Raw genomic sequence first — 24,885 nt, forward strand, 5'->3', positions numbered from 1 at the left:
AGAGTGGAACCTCTTTTTGGGATGTGTGAAAAATTCCTACAAGAAGTGGATTCCTTTCAGAGGTGAGAATCAATGTTGCTTCTTCACTTTGTTAGAAATTCTCCCCACTGTTGTTGTTTGGGGAATATTCCGTTTGATCTTCATCTCTTTGCATCTCCCTTCCCCTGTTGCTGTCCTACATCGGGGACTGCTATCATGAGATAAAGCATGTAGTAAACTCCCTTCTAAATGTGGGATCAATGGAAGAGCTTTCCTGGGAGTATGACAAAAAAGGGAATTTCCCTTATCACATATTTCTAAATTGTAAATGAGAGAGTGAGTGAACCGTCTACACGCTCAGGGTGGGAGTCATCTTGCCCAGATGTTAACATTTGCTTTGTAGACCTCTGCTTCTGAAGCACTTGCCTAGCTCTCCTCTCACTGGAGAGGTGATGCTTTCATCTTACCCTAATCTAGATGTCTAAAATAGGTCAGATTAAGGACACCCAGTTGTTTTTCCATCAGCTTAGAAGGGAATTGGATGGCTAGCCCAGAGACAAAGGTATCCAGAGTTTGCTGAGCAGAATTCCATCTCTAGTTCTGATGTAATTCCTGTTTATTTGTGGTCCATATGCTTGGCAGTTGTGGCTGGTTAAGTGATGAGAAAAGGGAACTAAATCTACCCATTCCCTAATGCTCAGCTCATTTGGTAGCTAGTGAACAGAACTGTTCATTTGCCTCGTATCTTTCCCTTGCACGGAGTCGCAGGATCAGGAAAACTCATCACTGTTTCTCCGGCATGTAACTCCTCCAGGCAGTGATAAATTCCACAAAAGGAAATCTGGATGATGGCAGATCTTGTCAGTTAGCTGTAAGGTCACCTATAAATGCTCGGACATATAAAATCCCCGTGTCCAGGTTGTGCAGCCTCAGCGTGCCAGATTTTAGCTGCATCCTGTGACAGAGTAGTTGAAATTCGCTGTCCGTGCAGGGGCAGTCATAGGAACACAAGGATGTGTATTCCTGTGTAGCCCTCTTAGCGTGTACAGAGGAGAGGGTGATTTTTCTCCACCCTTGCCGAGCTGGTGGGAGAGGCTTGGATTTATAGAACCATAGAATCGTTCTGGTTGGAAAGGTCCTTTAAGATCATCAAGCCCAACCATTAACCCAGCACTGCCAAGGCCACCACTAACCCATGTCCCTCAGCACCACATCTACACGGCTCTTAAATCCCTCCAGGGATGGTGACTCCACCACCGCCCTGGGCAGCCTGTTCCAGTGCTTGGCAACCCTTTTGGTGAAGACATTTTTCCTGATGTCCAATCTAACCCTCCCCTGGCACAACTTGAGGCCATTTCCTCTCGTCCTATCGCTTGTTACTTGGGAGAAGAGACCAACACTCACTCCTGTAGAGCACCACCAGGATCCTGGAAAAACTTCTCACTTCTAGGGCTTTAGGACTTGAAGCTGTTTTGGGCATGTCTGGTATTCCTGTCCAGGCTTTGTAGACTCAAATGAGGTGAAGATACAGTGCAACACCAGACTTGACAAGCGGAGAGGAGAGCCTGTTGTTCAAGAGGCTGTTCACCTACAGAAACGGTGCATATTTTTCAGCAAATTGCACGAATATTTACTAGGCTTAGAAAACTGTCCTGCTAAGCACCACAGGAATGTTGCTGATAACAACAGATAAGCTACCACTGACTCAGTCGAACGAAGCATATTCTGCATGCAGGGATGTAGGGTAGTAGCCCAGTTTTACTTCGTATAGAATCATAGAATCACAGACTGGTTTGGGTTGGAAGGGACCTTAAAGATCATCTAGTTCCAACCCCCCTGCCACGGGCAGGGACACCTTCCACTAGACCAGGTTGCTCCAAGCCCCATCCAACCTGGCCTTGAACACTGCCAGGGAGGGGGCAGCCACAGCTTCTCTGGACAACCTGGGCCAGTGTCTCACCACCCTCACAGTCAAGAATTTCTTCCTAAGATCTCATCTAAATCTCCCCTCTTCAGTTTAAAACCATTCCCCCTCGTCCTATCACTACATGCCCTTGTAAAAAGTCCCTCTCCAGCTTTCCTGTAGGAAAATATCTATAGATATAAAGAAGAAGAAATACCAAATGCTCTTCTTGTGAGAGGCTGTTGTCCCAAACTGTAGAATAGATTCTATTCTCTGTTCATAAGCTCTATAACTAGCTCTTTTTTTTTTTTTTTTTTTTACCTACTGGTTGTAGTTTCCTATTAAAATTTCACTCCTCAGATGTAATAATTAGTAAATATTGGTAGAGAAAAACCATTCTGGAAACTTTGCTGCAGCAGAAGGTCAGACAATCACATATTGGGTATGTGGGTATATTAGAACCTGTAATGAGTCAGCCATTCAGTTAGGCAGATGAAAGTGCACAGCATAAAGAATTAGCCATATGCACGTCTTCCCTGAGAAGTCCCAGTTTCAAAGGTTTACAAGGTAACTATACAAGGAATGACCCTTTCATCCAGCTGTGTTTCTTTGTTGAGACATCGAGATTGAATGTAGAGTACTGGAATTGCCCGTGGTCTCATTTAATTAGCTCTCTTACTATCTAAATAGCCTTACAGCTGCACGAGCAGTCTGAGCAGACAAATCCCTCCAATATCTGCTTCTCATCCATGTGCTGTTGATGGCACCTCAACATTCCCAGCTCCTTTTTTGTGAATCTAGATTCCTTTGCCCGCTAGGCTCTGTGTTGGTGAAGGACATAAGAAGTGAGACCTGAATAGCCCTTGATGTCAGTTTGAGCACAAGGTATGGTCCCAGCATAACTAGTCGAAATAATCTTTATATTATGTATGAGACATGCATCAGAAGAGGAATTTACATATCTAATTCTGTCATTATAACTAAATATAAGGATTAAGTAGCTTGGCTGAAAATAACAATATCATTGAAAATGTTGAAAAACCTATTCGATTTTTAATTTCTTCTTAACACAGATGTTTCATCTCTGAGCTCCCACATATGCAAGGCAGTTTTGTAGATAAGTTGCTGGACTTAATGCCCAGACTTGTGACATCCAAGCCTTCGGAAGTAGTCAAAATTCTTCAGACAACACTGCGACAAAGTACCTTCCTCCACCTTCCTCTTCCAGAGCAGGTCAGTTTAACGCAGAGAATTAAAATGCAATATCCTTGCAGAGCGTCTCAGCATCTGACTAGTTCCTAATATACCATGAAGCTTTTAGAATTCAGGTGCTTGGTCAGTCATGAGTGTTATTTCTTCAAAGGCTTTCTTCTTCTCACCTCGCATCCCCTACTGATAAAAATACAGAAGACTTCATAATTCCTGGCAGTATCTAAAAGAATCCAAAGTTCATGCACAACTTCTCTATTAAAACCAGTAACGAATGTATTTTTTTTCTTTCCTCCTTCCCCCAACTCCTTATTTTTGCCCCTAATAGCTCCATAGAGCTACTGCAAATATCATTGAGCCTACGGGTGAATCTGATAATCCTCTGAGGTTTACATCGGGGTTGGTGGTGGCGCTGGATGTTGATGCAACTCTGGAACACGTGCAGGATCCCCAAGGAACCGTTAAAGTTCAGGTAAGCAGCCGCTTGACATAAATGCAGACAAGATTGCGTCGTAGGGGGAGTTTAAGGATGTCAGTACTTCTAAATTGCAAATAATTGTGCGCTTTATTAGTAACAATGTTGGATTTCTGTGTTTTGACCACACATTGAGAAGCTGGCTTGTACACAGTGTGCCGGGTTGACTTGCGTGCAGTTCCTCAGAGTTTGCTTTGAGCACGTTGATGCCATTCTGTGCTCCACACAGTGCTTCTGTGTGCACTGGGCACGTTATGGACATGAGCACAAATAAATGCTGGTGAACTTCCAGCTTGTGTCGTGGGAGAAGGAGGAGCAGAAGAAGCTGTTCTGAACGGTACAGAAACACGCAGGCTCTCAGCTCTCTGTATTTACAACTTAATTTTCTTCCTGCTGCTGAATCACTAGTTTCAAATGCAGCTGAGGAGGTGGGTGTGGTCTGATGCCAAGTGAAATATGCAAATTCACTGCATAACAAAGAAACAAAAACCTCTGCATTTAAGAAGCTGATGTCAATGTATTTTTTTTTCCACCTGTGCTGTGGGTCTGAATGGCCAGCGTGTGGCCACTAAACCTAGGGCAACTGGACTCCTGGCTCCAAGCACACCTTACTGGCTTCCAAACTCACACAGAAAACACCAAAATAACGCACCTTGTGCAAATCCCCAATCCAGTTGTCATTCAGTTGTTTCCTTTTTATTTTTTTCCTCCTATAGGTATTGTATCCAGATGGACAAGCACAGCTAATCCATCCGAAACCAGCTGACTTCCGAAACCCTGGTCCTGGAAGGCACAGGCTGATAACTCAGGTTTACCTCTCACACACAGCCTGGACAGGTAACATTAATGATACAAACTCATGTAATTGCAGCACATTTCTAAGATAGGAGAGTGTCTTGCATGATCCCCATCTCCTGCACACAAGCCATCCATGCCCACAGTCTTGGGGGCTTTGAGGATCCTGGAGTCTACAGCTGTTGTTGATGCTACCCTCAGTGTTGCTCAGATTTCTGTGAGAGCCTTTGAGCAGTTCCATCGCCCTGGTTGACAGAGCACAACTGCTCTGGAGGTGACTAGAGGGGCTGCTGTCACGGGGGGGAAGGTGCCTGCTAAGCACTGGGGGCTGCATATGCAGTCTTCTCGTGCTGGGAGCACGTAGTCAAGGTGAGGTCACCCGTGTCTGTGCAGAGCAAGGTCAGTTGCAGGAGCCAGGCTCGCATCCTTGTGTAAAGGCAAGGAGTCATGGTAAACTGCCTCAGTGTAATTCATTGTTTTAGACCTGACAGGTATTTGAGCATGGCAGAGAACCTTTGGGACTGTGTGTACTCAACAGGACAATTTCACTGCTGATTAAACTTCCACCCTTTCAATGCCCTAAAAAAACCAGCCTTTAGCTCTGATGAAATACAGGACTCCCAACATTCACGTTCAGTCTCGGTTGGCATTCACACTTCTGGTGAAAGTGCTTCAGGAACTGGCTTGTGGACTTCTAACAACAAAAGCAGAGAGTATTTGTTCGCAGCTCCCTTTGTCCTGTTTTCCTTTAATCCCTTCACATTTACTCAAATGTGGGCTTTTTTCTGAGCAGTTATTAATAGGATTCGGTGATCTTCTTTTTTTAACCAACAGAGTTTTGTTTAACGCCATGTTCTTTCACATACTGCTCTTATATAGCCCTTCCGTGGTGTACTTGTTCATCCTGCTGTCTTTGTTTTGTTTTGGAGAAGAAAAAATAGTATTGTTTCTATGGCTGGAAGTATCTGAATTTAAAGGTTGATCCTGTACCAGAGGGAGATGAATGAAGTCCTTATTCCTGCTTCTGCAGCGTTCACTGGAAGGGCATTTTAAGTATGGCTCTAAGGGATTCTGTTCTGGTGTCTCCCCAAGCCGTTATTTTAACTATTAACTTTGACACTGGCACGTGGACACATAAAACGTGGAGAGGACACCACGCTGGGAGGGGCTCAGGGAACAGGGTGAGAATTCAGAATGGAGAAATTGCCTTAATTCAAGACAATGAAAGGTCTGTAAAAAGTGTGTGCTTAGGAAGGAGAATGCCCAACTACAAAGCAGGGATTAGCTGCCAGGTGTATAGAATCAGAGAATGAGAATTGTTTGGGTTGGAAAGGACCTTTAAGATCATCAAGCCCAACCGTTAACCCAGCACTGCCAAGGCCATCACTAACCCATGTCCCTCAGCACCACATCTACACGGCTTTGAAATCCCTCCAGGGATGGGGACTCCACCACTGCCCTGGGCAGCCTGTTCCAGTGCTTGACAACCCTTTTGGTGAAGACATTTTCCCTGATGTCCAGTCCAAACCTCCCCTGGCACAACTTGAGGCCGTTTCCTCTCGTCCTATCACTTCTTACCCAGGAGAAGAGACCAACACCCACCTCGCTACACCCTCCTTTCAGGCAGTTGTAGAGAGTGAGAAGGTCTCCCCTCAGCCTCCTTTTCTCCAGACTAAACACCCCCAGGTCCCTCAGCTGCTCCCCATCACACTTGTGCTCCAGACCCTTCACCAGCTTCGTTGCCCTTCTCTGGGCTCTCTCCAGCACCTCAAGGTCTTTCTTGTAGTGAGGGGCCCAGAACTGAACACAGGATTCAAGGTGCGGCCTCACCAGTGCTGGGTACAGGGGGACGATCCCTGCTCTAGTCCTGCTGGCCACACTAGTGCTGATAGGAGCCAGGATGCTGGTGACCTTCGTGGCCACCTGGGCACACTGCTGGCTCATATTCATCTGGCCATCAGCCAACACCCTCAGGTCCTTTTCCACCAGGCACTTTCCAGCCACTCTTCCCCCAGCCTGTAGCGGTGTGTGGGGTTTTTGTGCCCCAAGTCCAGGACCCGACACTTGTCTTTGTTGACCCTCATACAGTGGCCTCGGCCCATCGATCCAGCCTGTCCAGATCCCTCTGCAGAGCCTTCCTGCCCGCCAGCAGATCAACCCTCCCGCCTAACTTGGTGTCATTATGTGGGTTTCAGGAGGTTTCATTTAGGTTTCGGTAATGTCCTGTTGTGGGTTAACCCAGAATACAGTTAAGCCCCACACAACAGCTAGTGCTCCCTCAGTCCCCCCGCAGTGGGATGGGAAAGAGAATCAGAAGGGTAAAAGTGAGAAAACTCGTGGGTATTGGATGGTTCAGCAACAGCTGAAACATCCCTGTGGTATCCACACTGTTCTGGTCACAAATCCAAAGTGTAGCACCATGTGAGCTACTATGAAGGAAAATTAAATCTATCCCAGCCAAAACAAGTCCATAAGGAAAACCTAAAGGAATTCAGTCTAGAAAGGAAAATTTTGATGGAGGTATAGTCCAGCTTGCTGCTCGGAGTCATGCTATGTAGACTGAAAGCCCATTTTTGTTCTGAGCATTGGGAGAAGAACAAAGTGACATCACCTTAGGGACTGCATTAGGAATATTGGTCTAGTTGCTGAGATGGTGAAAGAGGGGAAAAGGCTGTCTGGCAGTATAAAAACCTCCAAGAGAAGAGAATCTTCAAGTAATCTCCTGTGCTGTGAGTCTTACAGACATCATCTGGATTTACTTAGTCCAGAATATAAGTAGCAAGACCTGCTAGTTCTATGGTCTTTTATGATGTTATTGTCATAGAATCACAGAATGGTTTGGGTTGGAAGGGACATTAAAGACTGTCTAGTTCCAACCCCCTGCCATGGGCAGGGACACCTTCCACTAGACCAGGTTACTCCAAGCCCCATTCAACCTGGCCTTGAACACTGCCAGGGAGGGGGCAGCCACAGCTTCTCTGGGCAACCTGGGCCAGTGTCTCACCACCCTCACAGGAAAGAATTTCTTCCTAATATCTAAATCTCCCCTCTTTCAGTTTAAAACCGTTCCCCCTTGTCCTATCACTCCACGCCCTTGTAAAAAGTCCCTCTCCAGCTTTCCTGTAGCCCCTTCAGGTACTGGAAGGTGCTAGAAGGTCTCCCTGGAGCCTTCTCTTCTCCAGGCTGAACAGCCCCAACTCTCTCAGCTTGTCTCCATAGCAGAAGTGTTCCAGCCCTCTGATCATCTTTGTGACCTCCTCTGGACTTGCTCCGACAACTCCATGTCCTTCTTGTGTTGGGGGCCCCAGAGCTGGACACAGCACTGCAGGTGGGGTCTCACAAGAGCAGAGTAGAGGGGCAGAATCCCCTCCCTCAATTATTATTCTGTTGGAATAACTTTTAACAGTTACTTTTGAAAGTTGCTTTTTTTAAATTAGTTGTGAGAGTCTCTTTTTAAGCTGTGACAAAGGGGATGGGAATTTAAAATGCTGCTTAGTTCTGCTGTGCTGAATGTAACACCAAAGTTGTGTTTTCAAACACCAGATGGATTCTGGTTGGCCCAGAACGTCTCTGTACTTTACCCAGTTTGTTTCTGTTTTTCCCTCTGCAGAGCCGTGTCAGATCGAAGTGCGGTTGCTGCTGGCTTACAATTCCAACAGGAGCAAGGCATCTGCTAAAATTCCTAAATCTACCTGGAGTGAGAGCTTGGAGGCTCTGCCACAATCTGAAAACGGCATAGAGGGAACCATCCCCTTCAGCAAACCTGTCAAAGTTTATATAATGCCCAAACCTGCCAGGCGGTGAAGGCGTATCAATAAAATAAATGTATTTATGGGCTTGTTGGGTTACTTGAAAACAATATGCAGTGTTCCAAGATAGCGAACCAAACCAAAGCAGTTTTATACTTGAGTCAAAAAAGTCAACCATAGAAATACAACTGCTGAGGAACAGTTGGTCTCCTCTGTTAAGCAGCAGATAGAGCAACACAGGAGTTACTCGGCTGGGGAAGAGTAGTTTCAAGAAAATGCAGGTGTTTCTATATTGAATCAACAACATCAAGACCGTTCTCAATCAGCATTCCAGCAGTGAGTTCAGTCAGTTTTTACTTACCCAAAGTTTCTCTTCAAGGCCTCTAGGTTTTCTGCTAAGTATTTACTAAGGTATTTACTATGTAAATGCTTAGGCACATTGATAAGTGTTATTTTTATGGTACCCTGAAATGAAGCTAAGGAGTTCAGGGGGTTTGTGTGTTTGGGGTTTTTTTTTAATATCTAAAACTTGCATTGGTGCATAAATTCTTAGTTAAAAATATAAAAGTATTCTAAAGTGCTGCTGTTCTTGTGTAGGAACTGCACCTCAAAGTGAAATTGCCAATTGCAGTAGGCTAAATCCTGAGTGTTTTACACCCTCTAGAGCTGTCCTGAAGCTAGCACAGCTTTGGGGAGGGCACAGGTTGTTCACGTGGTGCAGGCGAGGAGGAACCTGGACCTTGTTGGTGCAAGGATCAGAACTTCGGTTAGCAGGATGTGGAGTTTAATTGAGTTACAGCAACAAAACAGTGTGTTACTTCTTTTGTTTGCTCACATAAAATGGAGTCAAACATATTAATCTCTGAATTGTAAATCCAACTTTCCTGTTGCACATCTGTATGGCTTTAGGAAGAATGTGATTAAATAATATGGGTTGGAAAACTACTAACCCCATCCCACTAAGTCTGCGTGGTGACCTTGGCCTGAACCAATCTTATTGAGATGAGATGGTTTGGTTCTTCAATTCAGCAGCAGTTTTGGCAGTCAAAGTCTTTCTGATCAGCTGAAGTAGCCAAACGTGCTCTCAGTTAAGCAGCAGTCAGGCAGGTTGTCAGTGATTTTCTAGGAGCGCTTAATGTGTGAAACTTTATAGTGCAGCAGCCAAATGCTACCTGTGTTCGTAAACCAATTGTAAAAAAAAATGTGTAAAAAGATCAGTGTAAATAATTATGCAAAACCCCTTCTGTGCTTTCCTACAATAAAATTGGAAAGCTCACACTGATCTGTTTTGTATTGCAGTCTGCAACTACCTGAAGGGAGGTTGTAGTGAAGTGGGAATCAGCCTCTTCTCCCAGGCAACTAGCGATAGGAGAAGAGGGCACAGCCCCAAGCTTCACCAGGGGAGGTTCAGGTTGGACATTAGGAAGCATTTCTTCTCAGCAAGGGTCATTAGCCATTGGAAGGGGCTGCCTGGGGAGGTGGTGGAGTCACCATCTCTGGATGTGTTTAAGAAAAGCCTGGACATGGCACTTAGTGCCATGGTCTAGTTGACATGGTGGTGTCAGGGCAATGGTTGGACTCGATGATCCCAGAGGGCTCTTCCACCCTGGTTGATTCTGTGATTCTGTTTCCAGGGATGGGGCATTTACCACTTCTCTGGGCAACCTCTGCCAGTGTTTCACCACCCTCAGTGTCAAAAATTTCTTCCTTACATCTAGTCTGAACTGGAGCACTGTGTCCAGTTCTGGGACCTCCAGTTCAAGAAAGAGCAGGAACTACTGGAAAGAGTCCAGCAGAGGGCTACAGAGATGATCAGAGGGCTGGAGCATCTCTCTTACGAGGAGAGGCTGAGAGAGATTGGTCTGTTCAGCCTGGAGAAGAGCAGACTGAGGGGGGATCTTATCAATGCTTACAGATACCTTAGGGGGGTGTGGCAAGAGGATGGGGCCAGACTCTTCTCAGTGGTGCCCAGTGACAGGACAAGGGGCAACAGGCACAAACTGAAACATGGGAAGTTCCATCTGAATATGAGGAAAAACTTCTTTACTGTGAGAGTGCCAGAGCCCTGGCACAGGCTGCCCAGGGTTGGGGGGAGTCTCCTTCTCTGGAGATATTCAAAACCCACCTGGACGCAACCCTGTGCAACATGCTCTGGGTGTCCCTGCTTTGGCAAGGGGTTGGACTGGATGATCTCCAGAGGTCCCTTCCCACCCCAACCAGTCTGTGATTCTGTGAAACACCCCTCACCGCCGCCCTGGGTGTTTTCCCTCCTAGTTAGGCATAAGGGACAAGGGTCAAGAATCTGGCAGTGAGAGGACAAGGCTGAACTCCCATGGAAGGGGTGTAATTTAATGGTTTGAAAATGTATTGTCCTACTTACTATTAACTTTTCAGATTTCATTACAGATGGCATCTGTGTGTGGGGGAAGCCTCGCTCTGAATGCTTTTAATGGGAAATCCATAATCAGATTGCTGAAGTCCATTGAACTTCATTAGGCAAATTCTTAGAACTTTGCAAGTAACTAATGCAATTAAGCCAAGAACTCTTGAAACAATGCATAAATGTATTAGGAACAAAGTTAAAGCTTATGAGATATTAACTCAAACCTGGTGTGGCTTTCACATATCTGATTTTTAAGAAGTACAGAAAAACTAAGTGGGTCAGGTACAGTTACTGCAAAAGTACAAAGCAAGTTCTTGTGAAGACAAAAGAACCAGGCATGCGTTTAAATCAGGACCACATGACATCATAGAATCGTTTGGGTTGGAAAGGACCTTTAAGATCACCAAGTCCAACCGTTAACCCAGCACTGCCAAGGCCACCACTAACCCATGTCCCTCAGCACCACATCATCTTGGGTTCCAGCTCACAGAGATTTCCTCTGGATTCCTGTCTTGCTTGTCCGAATTCTCAAATCTTTTGACCAACTCAACAATACAATCTTATTTTCATCTTATTTCACGTGCACCTTCCAGTTTATCCTTAGTAGCAGGCACTAGGAAGGGGGGAGCAGGCTGTCTTTTTTACTTTACAATTTGCTAATGCAATATCAGCGGGACCTCAAAACACAGTTGGAAGGCTCACACATGCCAGGCTTTGCACAAACGCTGCCTGATGTCCCTTAACAACGCTGGTTGCGTTGCATTCGGTCTGTGAGCCATGTTATGGCCTTTTTCTCCTGGCTGCCAGCTCGCTCGTGCTGCCTCACACAGATAAGGGCTGGGGAGCGACCCGCTGAGCGGCGGAGCAGCTGGGCTGGGATCCTCCTGGCAGCCAGCCCGGCCCCGGCTCTGCTTTCACGAGAGCGGCAGGGTGGGAGTTCGCTGCCCACTGGGAGATCGTTGTCCTGGTGGGAGGCAGAGAAGTGTGTGTGCAAGAAACCCTGCCCTAGAAAAGTGCATTCCCAGGATTCGGGTGACGAGCCTGTAATTTTAACAAATTATTTATTATGGTTGTAGCTGAAAGCAGCGATTCAATCAAGATACTGTTTTGAGCTCTGGTTGAATTTTTTTTTTGATGAAACAGTCCCAGCTGTTTCCACCATGTAGCAAAGCAATTTCAGGCACCAAGAAGGAAATTGGGCTTTCAGTGAGTGGAGCAGCCCAAGTGGAGCAGATGCTTTTGTGGGACCTGCCAGAGCTGACTCGGGAAGCCGTGATGAGAGCAGTTACAGAAGATACGGCTGGAAGAGACTTGCAGCAGATTATCTCCTTGTTGACACGGAAATTCTGTACTGACAGTAGCAAAACCAACCTTTAAAAAGGGAAATGGGTTCCTTCACACACTACAGCTCCCTGTTTTAGACATGGAACCTTCTGTATCCTCCCGGTTGCCAAATAAAAGGAACAATGAAGATGCTGCAGCACAAAGCTGGGTAGGGCAGACCTCTAAGTCACCTGGCAATGCCAAACGGGCTGTGCTCCTCGTGCTTTTTGGGAGGACAAAATCCACAGCAGCAATGTGAGGAGCCCACCGTATTTTTTTCTCAAAGGCAGGACCTGGGTTGAGCAGTTTTGAATGTGGCTTCATCATTAATGTGCCACATTAATATGAAAAAAAATAAAGGGGGAAAAAAACCTGGAGGTGAAAGATAAGGTGTTTGCTCAGCTTCTAACAGTGTAACACGCACACTGCAGCACTTAAAAACTGGAATAGTCCTCTCAGTAAAAGACTTACAAGGCCTCTTCCTACTTAAGGCTGCCTTAAGGCAAATATATGATCGTGACCAAGAGTCAAACCACCTCTGCCATGAGATGACGACTTAATGCAAAAAGTCTTCACACTCTGCCCCTTGGTAGGAACTGGTTCTACCAGCATTCCCTTGGGATGATGACAGTCTTCTGGGTCAGTGGTTCACCTTCTACTTCACACGTGTAAGTTACTCAGGACGATGTCACAGCAGTTCTGACGAGCATGAGAGCGGCTGCTGTGTCAGAGAACACAGAGGCAGCTGGAAAGGCAGTTCTGGCTGGTTGAGATAAGATGTTGCCTTAAATCTAGCCACACTAATAGAAAATATTGGTGTAATTAAGAGATTGCAAGATAAAACTTTCAAGTATTCACTTTCCCTTTGCTGTTACGGCACATTGTATTTCATCAGATAAAAGGTTTTAAAACAATTACTAGAGCAAATAAACAGAAGAACAACATAGTATTTTGTGAAGGGTTATTCTTGGGTCTTGGGAAAGTCGTTGCGTTCTCATACCAACCTAAGCCTTTTTGCTACTACTGGGATAGCTCTGAGTGCCTCGGGGCTCTTATAACGGCATCCTTGTCCTTTCATTAATGGACACAGATTTAATAAGCCCAAATCAAGAATTATTGAGCCTGGTGGGAAAAAAAAAATCTACAATAAGTAACTTGTAACTGGTAATATTAATAGAAGCCCAGCAAGAACAGCAACTACGAGAACTTTTTACATTTTCAGTGTAATAATGTGCTTCTAGGAACAACATTTAATCATCAGATAACGAAGACCAGTGAGAATCCTCATATCCATCCTCACTTGCCAGCAGCACCTTGCTAGCAGCCATTTAGACTGATCTCCTAAAGATCAACATTTTATGTTGCAAACTCTAGTTTTGTGACAAATCTTTCTGTTGATGTTAAGCACGTAGGGACTTTGGAATAGATACATATTGCACAACTCAATCCTCACACTTCACAGCAGGAAAACTCCTTAAGGCCCAGATTTTATCTTTATTTCCTGTAGACTCTTTTTTTTTTTCCTTTTTCCAGGTTCAATGTAAAATTTAGAAGTGGTAAATTATGTGCATCATCACAAACAGGACTGCATAGCCAATACCCTGACTGAAGTTCCCAGCAGGAGGCAAAAGTTGTATGTTCTGGGTTCACTTTTTATTTTATTTTTAACTTATTTATACAGTGGTGGTAAAGTGCTTCTTTACCACCACTTTGTATCTACCACTTGATTGTACTCATCAGATATTTTATAGCTACATTCCAACAGCCAACAATGTAATTTTGGGCCATTTCCTAATAAAAGTATTCATAACCTATTATCTTAATTTAGCCAATGGGTGAAAAGTTAAGTAACCAGAATACAGCCAGTCTTCAGAGGAAGGTTATGTCAATCTCAAGAACATACAGAAATGATTCTGTAATTAAATTATTTCATTACCAGCCCATTTTTGTGAGTGCTCAATTTGTTTAAATCCTGAACTAATAAACCATCCTTGCATTTTAGATTGCCAGCACACAAACTCCTTGGCACATAAGCCCACACTCTGTGGACTGTAATGTGATTCAGCGGAGAGGTGTGTGATTTGGCTGGGCTCAAGGAAGGTGGAAGGAGCTGTAAGGCTTCAGCAGGTTGAATGGAAGACTCCCCCGACTCGGGCACCCTGAGCAGCCAGGGCGTTGTACTCTGCCACGGCCTTCTCTGTTTGCAAGACCAACACGTCAATCCCGTTCTTCTTCAGATAGTCCACAGTAGATGGTGGAACCTCAGAAGAGAAAAGGAAATGGGAAGAGTCAGTGTAGAAGAAGATAAATTATTTGCTTTATGTTTAGATCAAAGAATTTAGGCCTAGACAAAAATTAATAAGGAAACAATAACCACAGGTGCTCAGAAAGTCTGAGAACCACATTGCAACCATAATGCCGCTCATTGAGCCCTTGTATAGCCCCCTCCAGGGCTGGCTTAAAATCCAGCCAAGTTAATCAGTAGTTTCTTAGAAATGTAGAGATAACAAAAGATAATTGTCTGGAAAATAAGCATTTATCAAAAGAGTGTGAGACTACAGAGGTAGAAAACCACTCAGCTTAGGCCTACATTGTGGTATATGGTTAATAGAACATCTTGAAGCCTCCTTAAAATTCAAGGGTAAAAACATCTGTGTGTACAAAAGATGAACAAGGAGATAAGTGACCAAGACGACCCTGAAGACTTCAAAGCCAGAATGATGAAGTGGAACAGAATGACAAGAACCAGCTGAGACAGGAGATTGTGGTGGATTTTTAACAAACGAGAAGATTCAGGAACTAAACATTTGTGGAAAAGTACTAAAGACTTTTGTATCTTCCACAACGCGTTCTGAAAAGTATATAAGGCATAGAGCTTTTGTTGTTAATCACCATTCACTGCGGTGGTGGTCCAACTCTGAGTTGCTCAATAGTCAGCAAACCTAGAGACCCGGACTCTGCCCATTTTCTTTAACAGTCAGAATTAGATTCCTTTCCCCTCACACTGTAAGGCTTGAAGAAAAACAGGTACTGATGCCATTTGTTAGCAGATGCACTTCAGTAACTGATAGAATCATAGAATCATTTTGGTTGGAAAGGACCTTTAAGATCATCAAGTCCAACCATTAACCCAGCACTGCCAAGCCCACCACTAACCCATGTCCCTCAGCACTACATGTACACGCCTTTTAAATCCCTCCAGGGATGGGGACTCCACCACTGCCCTGGGCAGCCTGTTCCAATACTTGACAACCCTTTCAGTGAAGCCAATTTTCTGATCTCCAATCTAAACCTCCCCTGGCACAACTTGAGGCCGTTTCCTCTTGTCCCATTGCTTGTTACCTGGAAGAAGAGACTGGCTCCCACCTCTCTACAACCTCCTTTCAAGCAGTTGTAGAGAGCAAGGTCTCCCCTCAGCCTCCTTTTCTCCAGGCTAAACACCCCCAGGTCCCTCAGCTGCTCCTCATCACACTTCTGCTCCAGACCCTTCACCACCTTCGTTGCCCTTCTCTGGACTCTCTCCAGCACCTCAATGTCTTTCTTGTAGCGAGGGGCCCAAATTGTAGCCAAATTGATAATTAGCATGCTCAGATATTTCTAAGATTGATTTAATTGTTTTTTCTCTTCAATAAAGCTACTTTTATATACACACCTCCCATCTCCCCTCAACACAGTTCAAAACGCAGCCCTTTCTTACAAAAATAAACAGAACTGGAGCTAAAGGTAATTAATCTAAATAAGGTGTTACCTCACCAAAAAGCTAAAGAACTGCTTCTCATGAAGCGAAGCTCAGCACTTCTGAGCTCTCTGTAGCTAGTTTATCTGCTGAAATGACGCCCTGCCAACACTAGTAACAAAACTGCCTAATTATCAAAGTATTTACAGCAGCCTAGAGAGCGAGTTCATAACCTGTTCTAAGAAGGGGGGACTAATGACATTGTAAAAATTTCTCCTTGTTTAAATTGCTCCTGTAGCAGAACGTAAACCTGTTTACTGCTTGGCACTGACGTTAATACAGAGGAGCTCAAATGATGTGTCTTTCAGGAAGAGAGGGACTCCTGGCAGGAGCTCAGCCATGCTAATTCAGCATCCTGAATTTTTTCCCCCCCTTTTGGTAAAGCATCATAGATATTTTTTTTTCCCCTCATCAGAGGGAGAGGGAAAACAAACCGTTTAGTTCACGTTTATGACAGATCAAAAACCTACCTGCAAAGCCTCACTCATGCCACGACCAATCACCACAGTTTTAACACCCTTCTTGACAACTTCTTCAAGGTCAGCTGGTTGCACTCCTGGAGAATGCTATGTGTCAGGGAGGAAAATAACAGTCTGTGTACTGACAGCATCAACCAGGAAAGCTTCGTCTGTGTGTTCTGAAACTGCCCACAGAGTAGTGGGGTAAATCAGCAGTACTAAAATGTAACACAACCCTCTTTTCTGCATATGTGCAGTAGATAAAATGCCTTTTTTAATTACCAATGTTATCTGCAGATGAAGGATGGCAGTTAATCAATTGATGGCAATATTATCATTCTTTATTAAACAGTTAAAAATAAAAAGATGCGTTACACATTTCTAAAACGTTTGCATATAACAACTAGCATTTTCTAAATATTAAAAGTTAAAGTGAAATCAATAAATTGCAACATATTACTGTTGCTTTTCAAATTAGCAAAATCTTCTTGTAATAAAGATTGTGGCAAGCTAAAGTTTACTCACTTTAATTACAAAGAGCTCCTCAAATAATTAAAACGATTAAATTCTTTTCTTGTTTACTTTGCAAACCCCATTTACCAAAGAGGTCTGAAACATATTGGTTAGCTTCATTTCAGTTAACCGTTTCAATTTCTGCACTATTCTTAATTTTGAGAAAGGAATATTTGAAACCAAACTTCTTAAAGGAAAAAAAAAGAAGAGCTCTAAGAGCATGTTGATTTTTTAAAGTACACCCACTTCTTACTAGTATGCTTTAAACATATGAAGCTACAAATACACTTGTAATGTTAATATAAAACATTATTCTGTCACACTAATTCTCCCCCACCCTCAATTTCTATGTATCTCTACATGGCCAAGAGTAAGACACTGCACAGCTTGTGGTTAGAATTTGGCCCCACTTTGGTGTGTGTATTTTTTTAATCCATAAATAATATTTCCTCCCTTTTTTTTTTCCTTTGGTAGGATTCTTAAGTTCTTCTAACTCTGAGTTCCTCACTTGAAGTACACAACACCATGGTGGACTCCTGGAGAATGTTATTTTTTTGGAGGTGCCCACACCTTTTTATCCCCCATACTTCCAGAAAGTACTACATTCTTCCGACAAATTAAGGTCAAAGCACCAGCTTAAAAACTGGCTTCTGTTGTGCCATTAATTAGTGAGTTTGCTCTTTGATGTCCTTGGGTCCTCTGCTATCCTTTTTCCCCTGCCCAAGCCTTCAGCAGCTGACGCTGCAGCCTCACACAAGGTGTCTGAGTTCTCCTGTCAGCCCCGTCAATGCTTCAGCTTGCTGGACAGGGCAAGAATTTTCAAGCTGAAACGAACACATGAGCTCCTGAAGTTGCAGGCGAGGGAAACCTTCCACGGCAAAGTGCCACTTCCAATGAGTGGATTAAACTTATCCCACCAGAACGTCTTTAGTCTGGCTGAAATCCAGAATTTCAGCAACAGAGGTGGTTCACCTTTGTGGTTCTCCAAGTTATCACAGAATCAACCAGGTTGGAAGAGACCTCTGGGATCATTGAGTCCAACCATCGCCCTGACACCACCATGGCAACTAGACCATGGCACTAAGTGCCATGTCCAGTCTTTTCTTAAACACCTCCAGAGATGGTGACTCCACCACCTCCTTGGGCAGCCCCTTCCAATGTCTAATAACCCTTTCTGAAAAGAAATTCTTCCTAATGTCCAACCTGAACCTCCCCTGGAGAAGCTTGAGGCTGTGTCCTCTTGTCCTATCGCTAGTTGCCCGGGAGAAGAGGCCGACTCCCACTTCACTACAACCTCCCTTCAGGTAGTCCTAAGTTATGTTCCCCTTAGTCCATTTACATTTTGATATCCACACCTAGAATGCAGAGGTCACTTCAAGATGGAGAGCTTCCTCAGACGAAATCATCACAAGTAGATGTTTATGAGAAAACAGGTAACACTTTTCCTTTGTGTTTTTTTAAAGTAGACTCAGACAAAAAGAACTGGTTTGGTTTACTGCAATTACGATAATTAGGTTGCTGGGGAAGGTTTGCTGTCATATGATAAGTACTCCTGAGATATTACAGCCAGGAACAAAAGGATTTTCTTTGGTTACACAAGACACACTGGTCTGGGGGGGCTTCCACATGTTTTGTAGTAAACTAGTGTCATTAATGGAAACATGTACCATGATGGAGTAAGTGTATGGTTGCTGATTTGACAGCTGGAGTGCAAGAGGAAGGGCAGCAGAATTTCTTGCCTGTTTGGTTCTTTGGTCTGCCTTTCACGATTCCTACTCTTTTTCTCCCTTTAGCAGATGGCACTGAAATGCAGCCAGCCAGGGAGGCTGCCTTACATCCCCAGGGGTTAAGGCCAGAAGAACTCTTAGTGCTTAGTTACAAAACCTTGCACAGCCAGTTGTATGGTTTTCCCAATGAAAGCATTACATACTGGACAGCAGGCTGAGAGAGCAGAGAAGGAAAGGAAGCAATTTACTTCCACACAACCAGCACTGTTTGTTTCCCAAACTTCAGCTCCACCTACCCCCAGGAAAAACATTTCCAAAGAAGGCAGGCGCGCTGTAGTGCACCGTAAAGAGACGTGCAGGAGATGCATCTGGTGAATCCTACTATTCCAGTGCTGACTGGATTAACTTTTTTCAGTTGTCCTAGAGAGATGTGCTCTAGAAAAGCTTAGCTCGGTTCTCACATTTGTCTCTTGCTATTTATTTTTAAACCAAACCATCTAACTCCTCATAGCTGCAAGGGGGATAGAACTGACCTAAAGCAGGAGCTTTACAGGTGACCTACATAAGACAAAACCTAAATAGGTATTTTTTACTTCCTGGTGATAAAAAAAGGATGCCAGAAAACCTACCTCTCCAAATAACCCTACTATTTCTTTTTCTCCTCTGATTTTAATTTAACACAGCCTTCTTTTTCTTGTTTCAGTTGGAGGACTCCTCTAAGGACTTTTATGAACTTCTATGAAGCTTTTACCTGTCATCTGAAGACATCCCTTGTTAGAAACGTTAAAAGGAAAGCACAGCCTCCTGAATGCTAGTAGGTGGTTATAATTTGAAACCAAAGTTTTCAAGTGGTCAGAATAAAAATCAAAATGTCATTGAGATGGGAACTCGTTGGGAATTTTTCAGCTACCGTCTCTGTTCTGCTTTTCCAGTTGTATGTGTATATAAACCAGGAAAACAGTATGGTCAAACAAACAAAAAGCAACTCTCACCAAACAACCCCCCCTCTCCAAACATCCAGTGAAAAGTTCACTTTTGATAATCAGACCACAAATGAAATACATTTTAAAAGCTACATACACAGCTATCTTTCTCTCTGCAAGGTACAGACATCTTTGCATGACAGCACTACCTTTCTCTTGGCGTTATACACTCTGTATAAACTCTGACAGCTTAAAAATGTTCTGCTCCCCACAAGATTATAGATGAAGTTCCAAAACCAAGGTTCTGCCCTTCGGTTGTGTCAAAATGAATCCAACAGAGCTGTATCCTTGGCGCGGACACAGCTGCAGGTGGTGGGTCTAAGACCTGATCACTATGTAGTTCCTTTGTGCTTTAACTTTTGCTTAGAAAGTATGGATTTTTTTTTTCCTAGCCCATACAGCTATCCTAGTGCGAGCCCTAATACGGGAAGAATTATCATCGAGTTTCTAATGCAACAGACATTATGCTGCTTCTAAATCTAGAATGTCAATGCTCTTCCATGTACTTTTATACCACTCTGATAGCATTTACAGATAAAGTTTAAAAATTGTGAGACCAAGCACTCAGTATCTGGCTACCAAGAGAAGTCATTGTGTGACTAGCCAGACTGTGAGCTTTTCACAGAGAAACTAGTGCATATGACACTGTATCTGCATATTTTTCCTCTGAAATAAGTACAAGGGACCCCAAGGAAAAGGCTATAAACTAAACCACATGCACTGTTGTCTTCGAAGCACATAAGGTCAGTTACTGTTAATTTCTTTCAGCTTCCCATAATTTTTTTTCCTATCATCTCACTCAAGACAACTTTTGTTTACAGAATCACAGAATCAATCAGGTTGGAAGAGACCTCTGGGACCATCGAGTCCAACCATTGCCCTGACACCACCATGTCAACTAGACCATGGCACTAAGTGCCATGTCCAGTCTTTTTTTTAAATACCTCCAGAGATGGTGACTCCACCACCTCCCTGGGCAGCCCCTTCCAATGTCTAATAACCCTTTCTGAGAAGAAATTCTTCCTAATGTCCAACCTGAACCTCCCCTGGCGAAGCTTGAGGCTGTGTCCTCTTGTCCTATCACTAGTTGCCTGGGAGAAGAGGCCGACTCCCACTCCGCTACAACCTTACACAGTCTGAAAAAAGGTTGTTACCAGCATCTGATGACAATTGCCCTCTTACTCAAACTCAGAACACTGTTTGAGGTTTAAGGTGTATGAGAGTAGTCTGGTCAGGGTAGCTGTGAGGACTGGTGGCAACAGCCGCTACAGCCTGTCACCCGTTGTGTGTCTGCAGTCCTCTGACCTCTCTGCACAGTCCCTTCGGAAACATACACTGAGTTTTTACCAGGAACAGTCTATATGGTTAGACAAAAGCAAAAGGCAGCTCGTCACATTGCTGGCTGGAACTTTAACAACTGTTCTCTGGACCATTCTCAAGAGTCAGATGGACAGTAAACAGCAAACTTACATTAGTGCCAGTTTCTCTCCAGTCCCAGGTTCGGCTTCCTCCCGGCCACACTTTGCAGTCCTTGTATGTTGTAGAGCAGCCTTTCACCTTCATCTGACCCCACGAAAGGGAAGCAATTTCAGGGGAAGACATCACAAATTTGAAGCAAAGTCTGGAAGAAGGACATTTAATATATAACATGAAGCTGGCATATGTAACACATTAATAAAACTGGAAAATTCTGTCCTTGCCCCAAGGAGCCGGGAAGGAAACGCGATTACAGACTTTATCCACGTGATTTTGTGACAACAGAAGTGAACGAAGGATCAGCAGATTGGTTGAATTACCAGTTCTCTTGGGGATTTTGGGCAGGATTTTAGGCAAATCATTTTACATGCTACATCTGGACAAGTATTGGGTGCTCAACTTTTAAAACTATCAACAGGGATCAGGTCCCAGAATATCCTCTCACATCTGGGTTTTAATCTTCTCCCTAAATCGTACGATGAAGATGATTATCATTTCCTAAAATATCTGAGAGATGATACACTGTTTCTTTGGCTGCTTTATTAATTTAAAGCGGTAAATGAGGTTAAAAAAAATCCCAATCAAACCAACCCAACAGAAAAGCCATGAACAAAACAATGGCATTGCCATATTTTTACAGAAGTCGTGACTTTCAGAAACCTGAAGGGGTCAAACCTTCTTTCCCTGTCACTCCTTACAGAGGCCAAGTCTCCCTATGTAACAACTCAGGACAGTTAAACACCCAAATAATATCTTTTCCCATGTTTGACCTCAATCTTCATTGTTTCAACCTAAACACATTATTTCTAATCCTTTATGTGGTGGACAAGGAGAACAGCTTAATCTTTGTCTTTGTCACCATCTTTTGTTTCCCTGAGGACTTAACTCTTAGTCTTTTTTCCTTTATTTTAGATTAAATAAACTTCAGTTCCCTTCAGTCATGTTTTCTAAATCTCTGCTTATTTTCTTTTTCCCCCCCCTGGCAGCCAACAATTGGTATGTATCTTGCTTTGATGTCCATTGCCTAAAACTAGACAGAGCGCTCCAGCTGAGGCCTTATCAGCGCTGCTATAGACCAACCACTTTTTAGCATTAACCGCAGTAATTTTTAGATCTGCTATCACAATCACAGCTGGGCATCAGCAGGGCAAGGACTCTGCCTCAGAAAGTATCGCCTCACTGCACCAGCAAAGCTTACGCCCTCTTCACAGTCCTTCATGTTACTGCAATCTGATCCCTGGGGTCATTCTGGCAGCGGACAACAAGAGAGGGATCACACAGTGATACCCTGACTAGCGTGGCGGCCACTGACGCGTCTCAAGGTTAGACTCAACTTGCTGCCCTTCCAGTTCAGAAGGAAGAGGATGGTCTGAAACCCACATGTTGAAGAAAGCTGGTTGTTTCTGCAGTAAAAAGAGCTCTGCTCCTGGCTGATCCAGAAAACCTCAGTGGCAGATCCTTCCAGATATGCAGTTTCTCATCCTTTACTTTTTAATTGTTCAAATTCACCAGGAAAAATTGATCATAGGAACCCTGGTGGCATGAATTAAAGAAAGAGTCCTCACAAGAGAGAAATCTTCACATTACCAGGCTTCCAGTCCCGCTCCCTTCCTGTCTTGCACGTGCTACAGCAAACCACAGCATGGCCAGGCAGGACACGCTCTTCTCCGATTGCCAGGATCTCAGTATCCCCCTTCAAACGTCACATGAAGTAAAAACTGCGTTACTTTGGATTCGGCACAGGACTGCGACTGCCAGAGCTGCTTCTTCCACAGAATAACGGGGTGATTCTTTTCTTTCTCACTCCTTTCTGAAGTCAGCAGCACATGTGCCCTGCCAAACAGGAAGCCAGGCAAGCAGCTACGGGGGAGCGAACCTTGCTTGGATTCATATATTCTAGATTCTCTCATTACACATCCGCAATGCAATGGGTGGAACGAAGGATTGCAAGACTATTTTTCCAAAAATCTGCTTGAAGGGAGATTATAGCAGAAGAAATAACCAGCAGTAGTCCCAACAGAATGAAATCACCCATCAATCAAAGAGTAAAGGCTGAATAAACCACCCAGAACCTGGCTCTGAATAATGAAAATAATTTTTGCCTGTGCTAGTTTTGAGAGGAAATGGCAGAATTAGACCTGCAGGTTAGACAGAGGTAAATGAACGATAAAACTATTAGGAATATCAGATTTCCCAACCCAAACAGTATTACAAGGCTGGGACTATGCAATCAAACAGGCACAGACTGCAAACGAGAGAGCAAACGCAAGCGAAGGGTTCCGTAGTGTCTTCTCCAAACAGCACGAAAAATATGGAAGCAGCAGAAACCAAGAAATAAAACTTAAAAGCCATAAATAACAATTTTTCATCAAAAACTATTTCCCATAATACTGCCAGACAATATCAGTAAGGTCAGGTCATTTGAATTAATAAGAGTATCTTAAATTGGAGCAAGAATGAACTTTTTAACAGGAACTTTGGACATTCTTGATGCAGGGCATGGTCAAGAATCAGCAGTCAGCAAGGAGTAGGAAAATATTTCCCCAACAAACGTGTTGTTTTTTTAATTATTCACTATGACAAATGTACAGTACCACTTAAGATCAAAAGAGACCATGAACTAGATGACTCATAAGTATAACCTAAAATTGTAATTTCTGTAAATCGCAGTAGTCCAAACACAAAGAGACAAGGAGGAGAAATGGCTCAGGAATCTATAAGCAAAGTTACGACAGTTTAAAACCACAGGAAATAAAGGGAACAGAAGAGCTTAAAAGGAGGCAAAACACAAGTTTATGCAAGGAGACTATACTGAAAGAAAGAAATGAAGCAGTGGCTAAGGGTGGCAGAAGAAAAAAAATAGCTGAGAATGAAATGGAAGAAACAAGATTGAAATGCAGTCAGGCAAGCAGGTGGATTTTAAAATTGCCAGCACACCTTCCTTCTGTGAAGGTAAAGGTTGTTTCAGAGGAGCACCCACCATCAACAAACAGAATAAAAAAGGTGAGCTAGAGCAGTGCACCAGAGATATTTTATTGAAAGCCTTCAGAAGGAAAGTACGTTTCATAAAAACCAAGGAGCAACCTGAGATTAAAGAGGATAAGGGTGAAAGAGGAAATCGGTGTATGTCAAGTTTCAGGCAGAACAACTCCTGTAAGGTACCAAAAGACAACGTAGTTCTCCAGCGCTGCCCTGGAGCAGGGTCAGCAGGTGAAGGTGGGCAACTTCCCTGCAGCCGATGCAATTTCAGAAGCGATACAGCAGCTAGAAAAGCAATTCAGGATTTCAAAACTAACAGCAGAAAGGCAAGTAGAAAGGACAGGCAATGAACACAAACTGAAACATGGGAAGTTCCATCTCAATATGAGGAAAAACTTCTTTCCTTTGAGGGTGACAGAGCCCTGGCACAGGCTGCCCACGGAGGGTGGGGAGTCTCCTTCTCTGGAGATATTCAAAACCCGCCTGGACGTGACCCTGTACAACGTGCTCTGGGTGACCCTGCTTTGGCAGGGGGTTGGGCTGGATGATCTCCAGAGGTCCCTTCCAACCCCAACCAGTCTGTGCTTCTGTGAACTGGGTAGGGAGGGGGCAGATGTCAAGTTTAAGAACCAGGAAAACATTTTTTGGGAACTCGGTGATTTAATTGTGCTGGGGAGCTGAGGAAGGCGAGTTATTGGGGGGGGGGGGGGTCACGGAGGGCGGGGTGCTTGTAAGAGGTGAGGGGGAAGAACAGCATTTGGAAAACAAGCCGGGGGGGGGGAAGGAAGGAGGAAAGGACCGAGAGAGCCATCGGGGTGTGTGGGGTACCCGCGGGAGCCTGCACGCAGGGGGCGGGCGGCACAGCTCTGCGAACACCCCCCCCCCGCTCCCCCGAGACAAGGCCTTGCATGACGCGCCCCAAGGCCCCGCCGCCTCACGCCTCTCCCCCGCCGGGAGGGAAGCGGCCCGCTCCGCGGAGCGTCTCCCCGCCCGCGGGGAACGGGAGCGGAACCGACCCAACCCGTCCCGTCCCGCCCTCCCCTCACGCCGAGGGGACCCGTGACGACCGTTACGCGCGCGCACTCACCGCCACCCGCGCGCGACCCCTGCCCCACCGGCCGTAACCTCCACGGGGGAGGGAGGGAACGCCCGCTGCCCTCTCATTGGCCACCGCTACCTGCCGGCCCCGCCCCTCCG

General features: G+C 44.5%; 2 protein-coding genes across 2 annotated transcripts in view; one reads left to right on the forward strand and one right to left on the reverse strand.

The window, feature by feature from the left end:
- Positions 1–8,193, forward strand: part of INTS4 (integrator complex subunit 4) — a 40,566-nt gene extending 32,373 nt beyond the window's left edge. Inside the window, 5 exon segments of the mRNA XM_068418012.1 lie at positions 3–62; positions 2,956–3,115; positions 3,420–3,563; positions 4,283–4,403; positions 7,972–8,193. Of these exon segments, the coding sequence (XP_068274113.1) occupies positions 3–62; positions 2,956–3,115; positions 3,420–3,563; positions 4,283–4,403; positions 7,972–8,165 (679 nt within the window). The 3' untranslated portion in view covers positions 8,166–8,193.
- Positions 8,194–10,654: 2,461 nt separating this feature from the next.
- AAMDC (adipogenesis associated Mth938 domain containing) lies at positions 10,655–24,859 on the reverse strand. The gene is made up of 4 exons (XM_068418025.1): positions 24,776–24,859; positions 20,704–20,854; positions 16,023–16,118; positions 10,655–14,077 (listed from the first exon to the last, which is right to left on the reverse strand). Exons 1-4 carry the CDS (start codon positions 24,850–24,852, stop codon positions 13,937–13,939), a joined length of 465 nt encoding a protein of 154 aa, XP_068274126.1. The 5' UTR covers positions 24,853–24,859; the 3' UTR covers positions 10,655–13,936.
- Positions 24,860–24,885: the final 26 nt, after the last annotated feature.

This window comes from Nyctibius grandis, chromosome 2 (assembly GCF_013368605.1).
Source record: "Nyctibius grandis isolate bNycGra1 chromosome 2, bNycGra1.pri, whole genome shotgun sequence".
Classification (NCBI taxonomy): domain Eukaryota; kingdom Metazoa; phylum Chordata; class Aves; order Nyctibiiformes; family Nyctibiidae; genus Nyctibius; species Nyctibius grandis.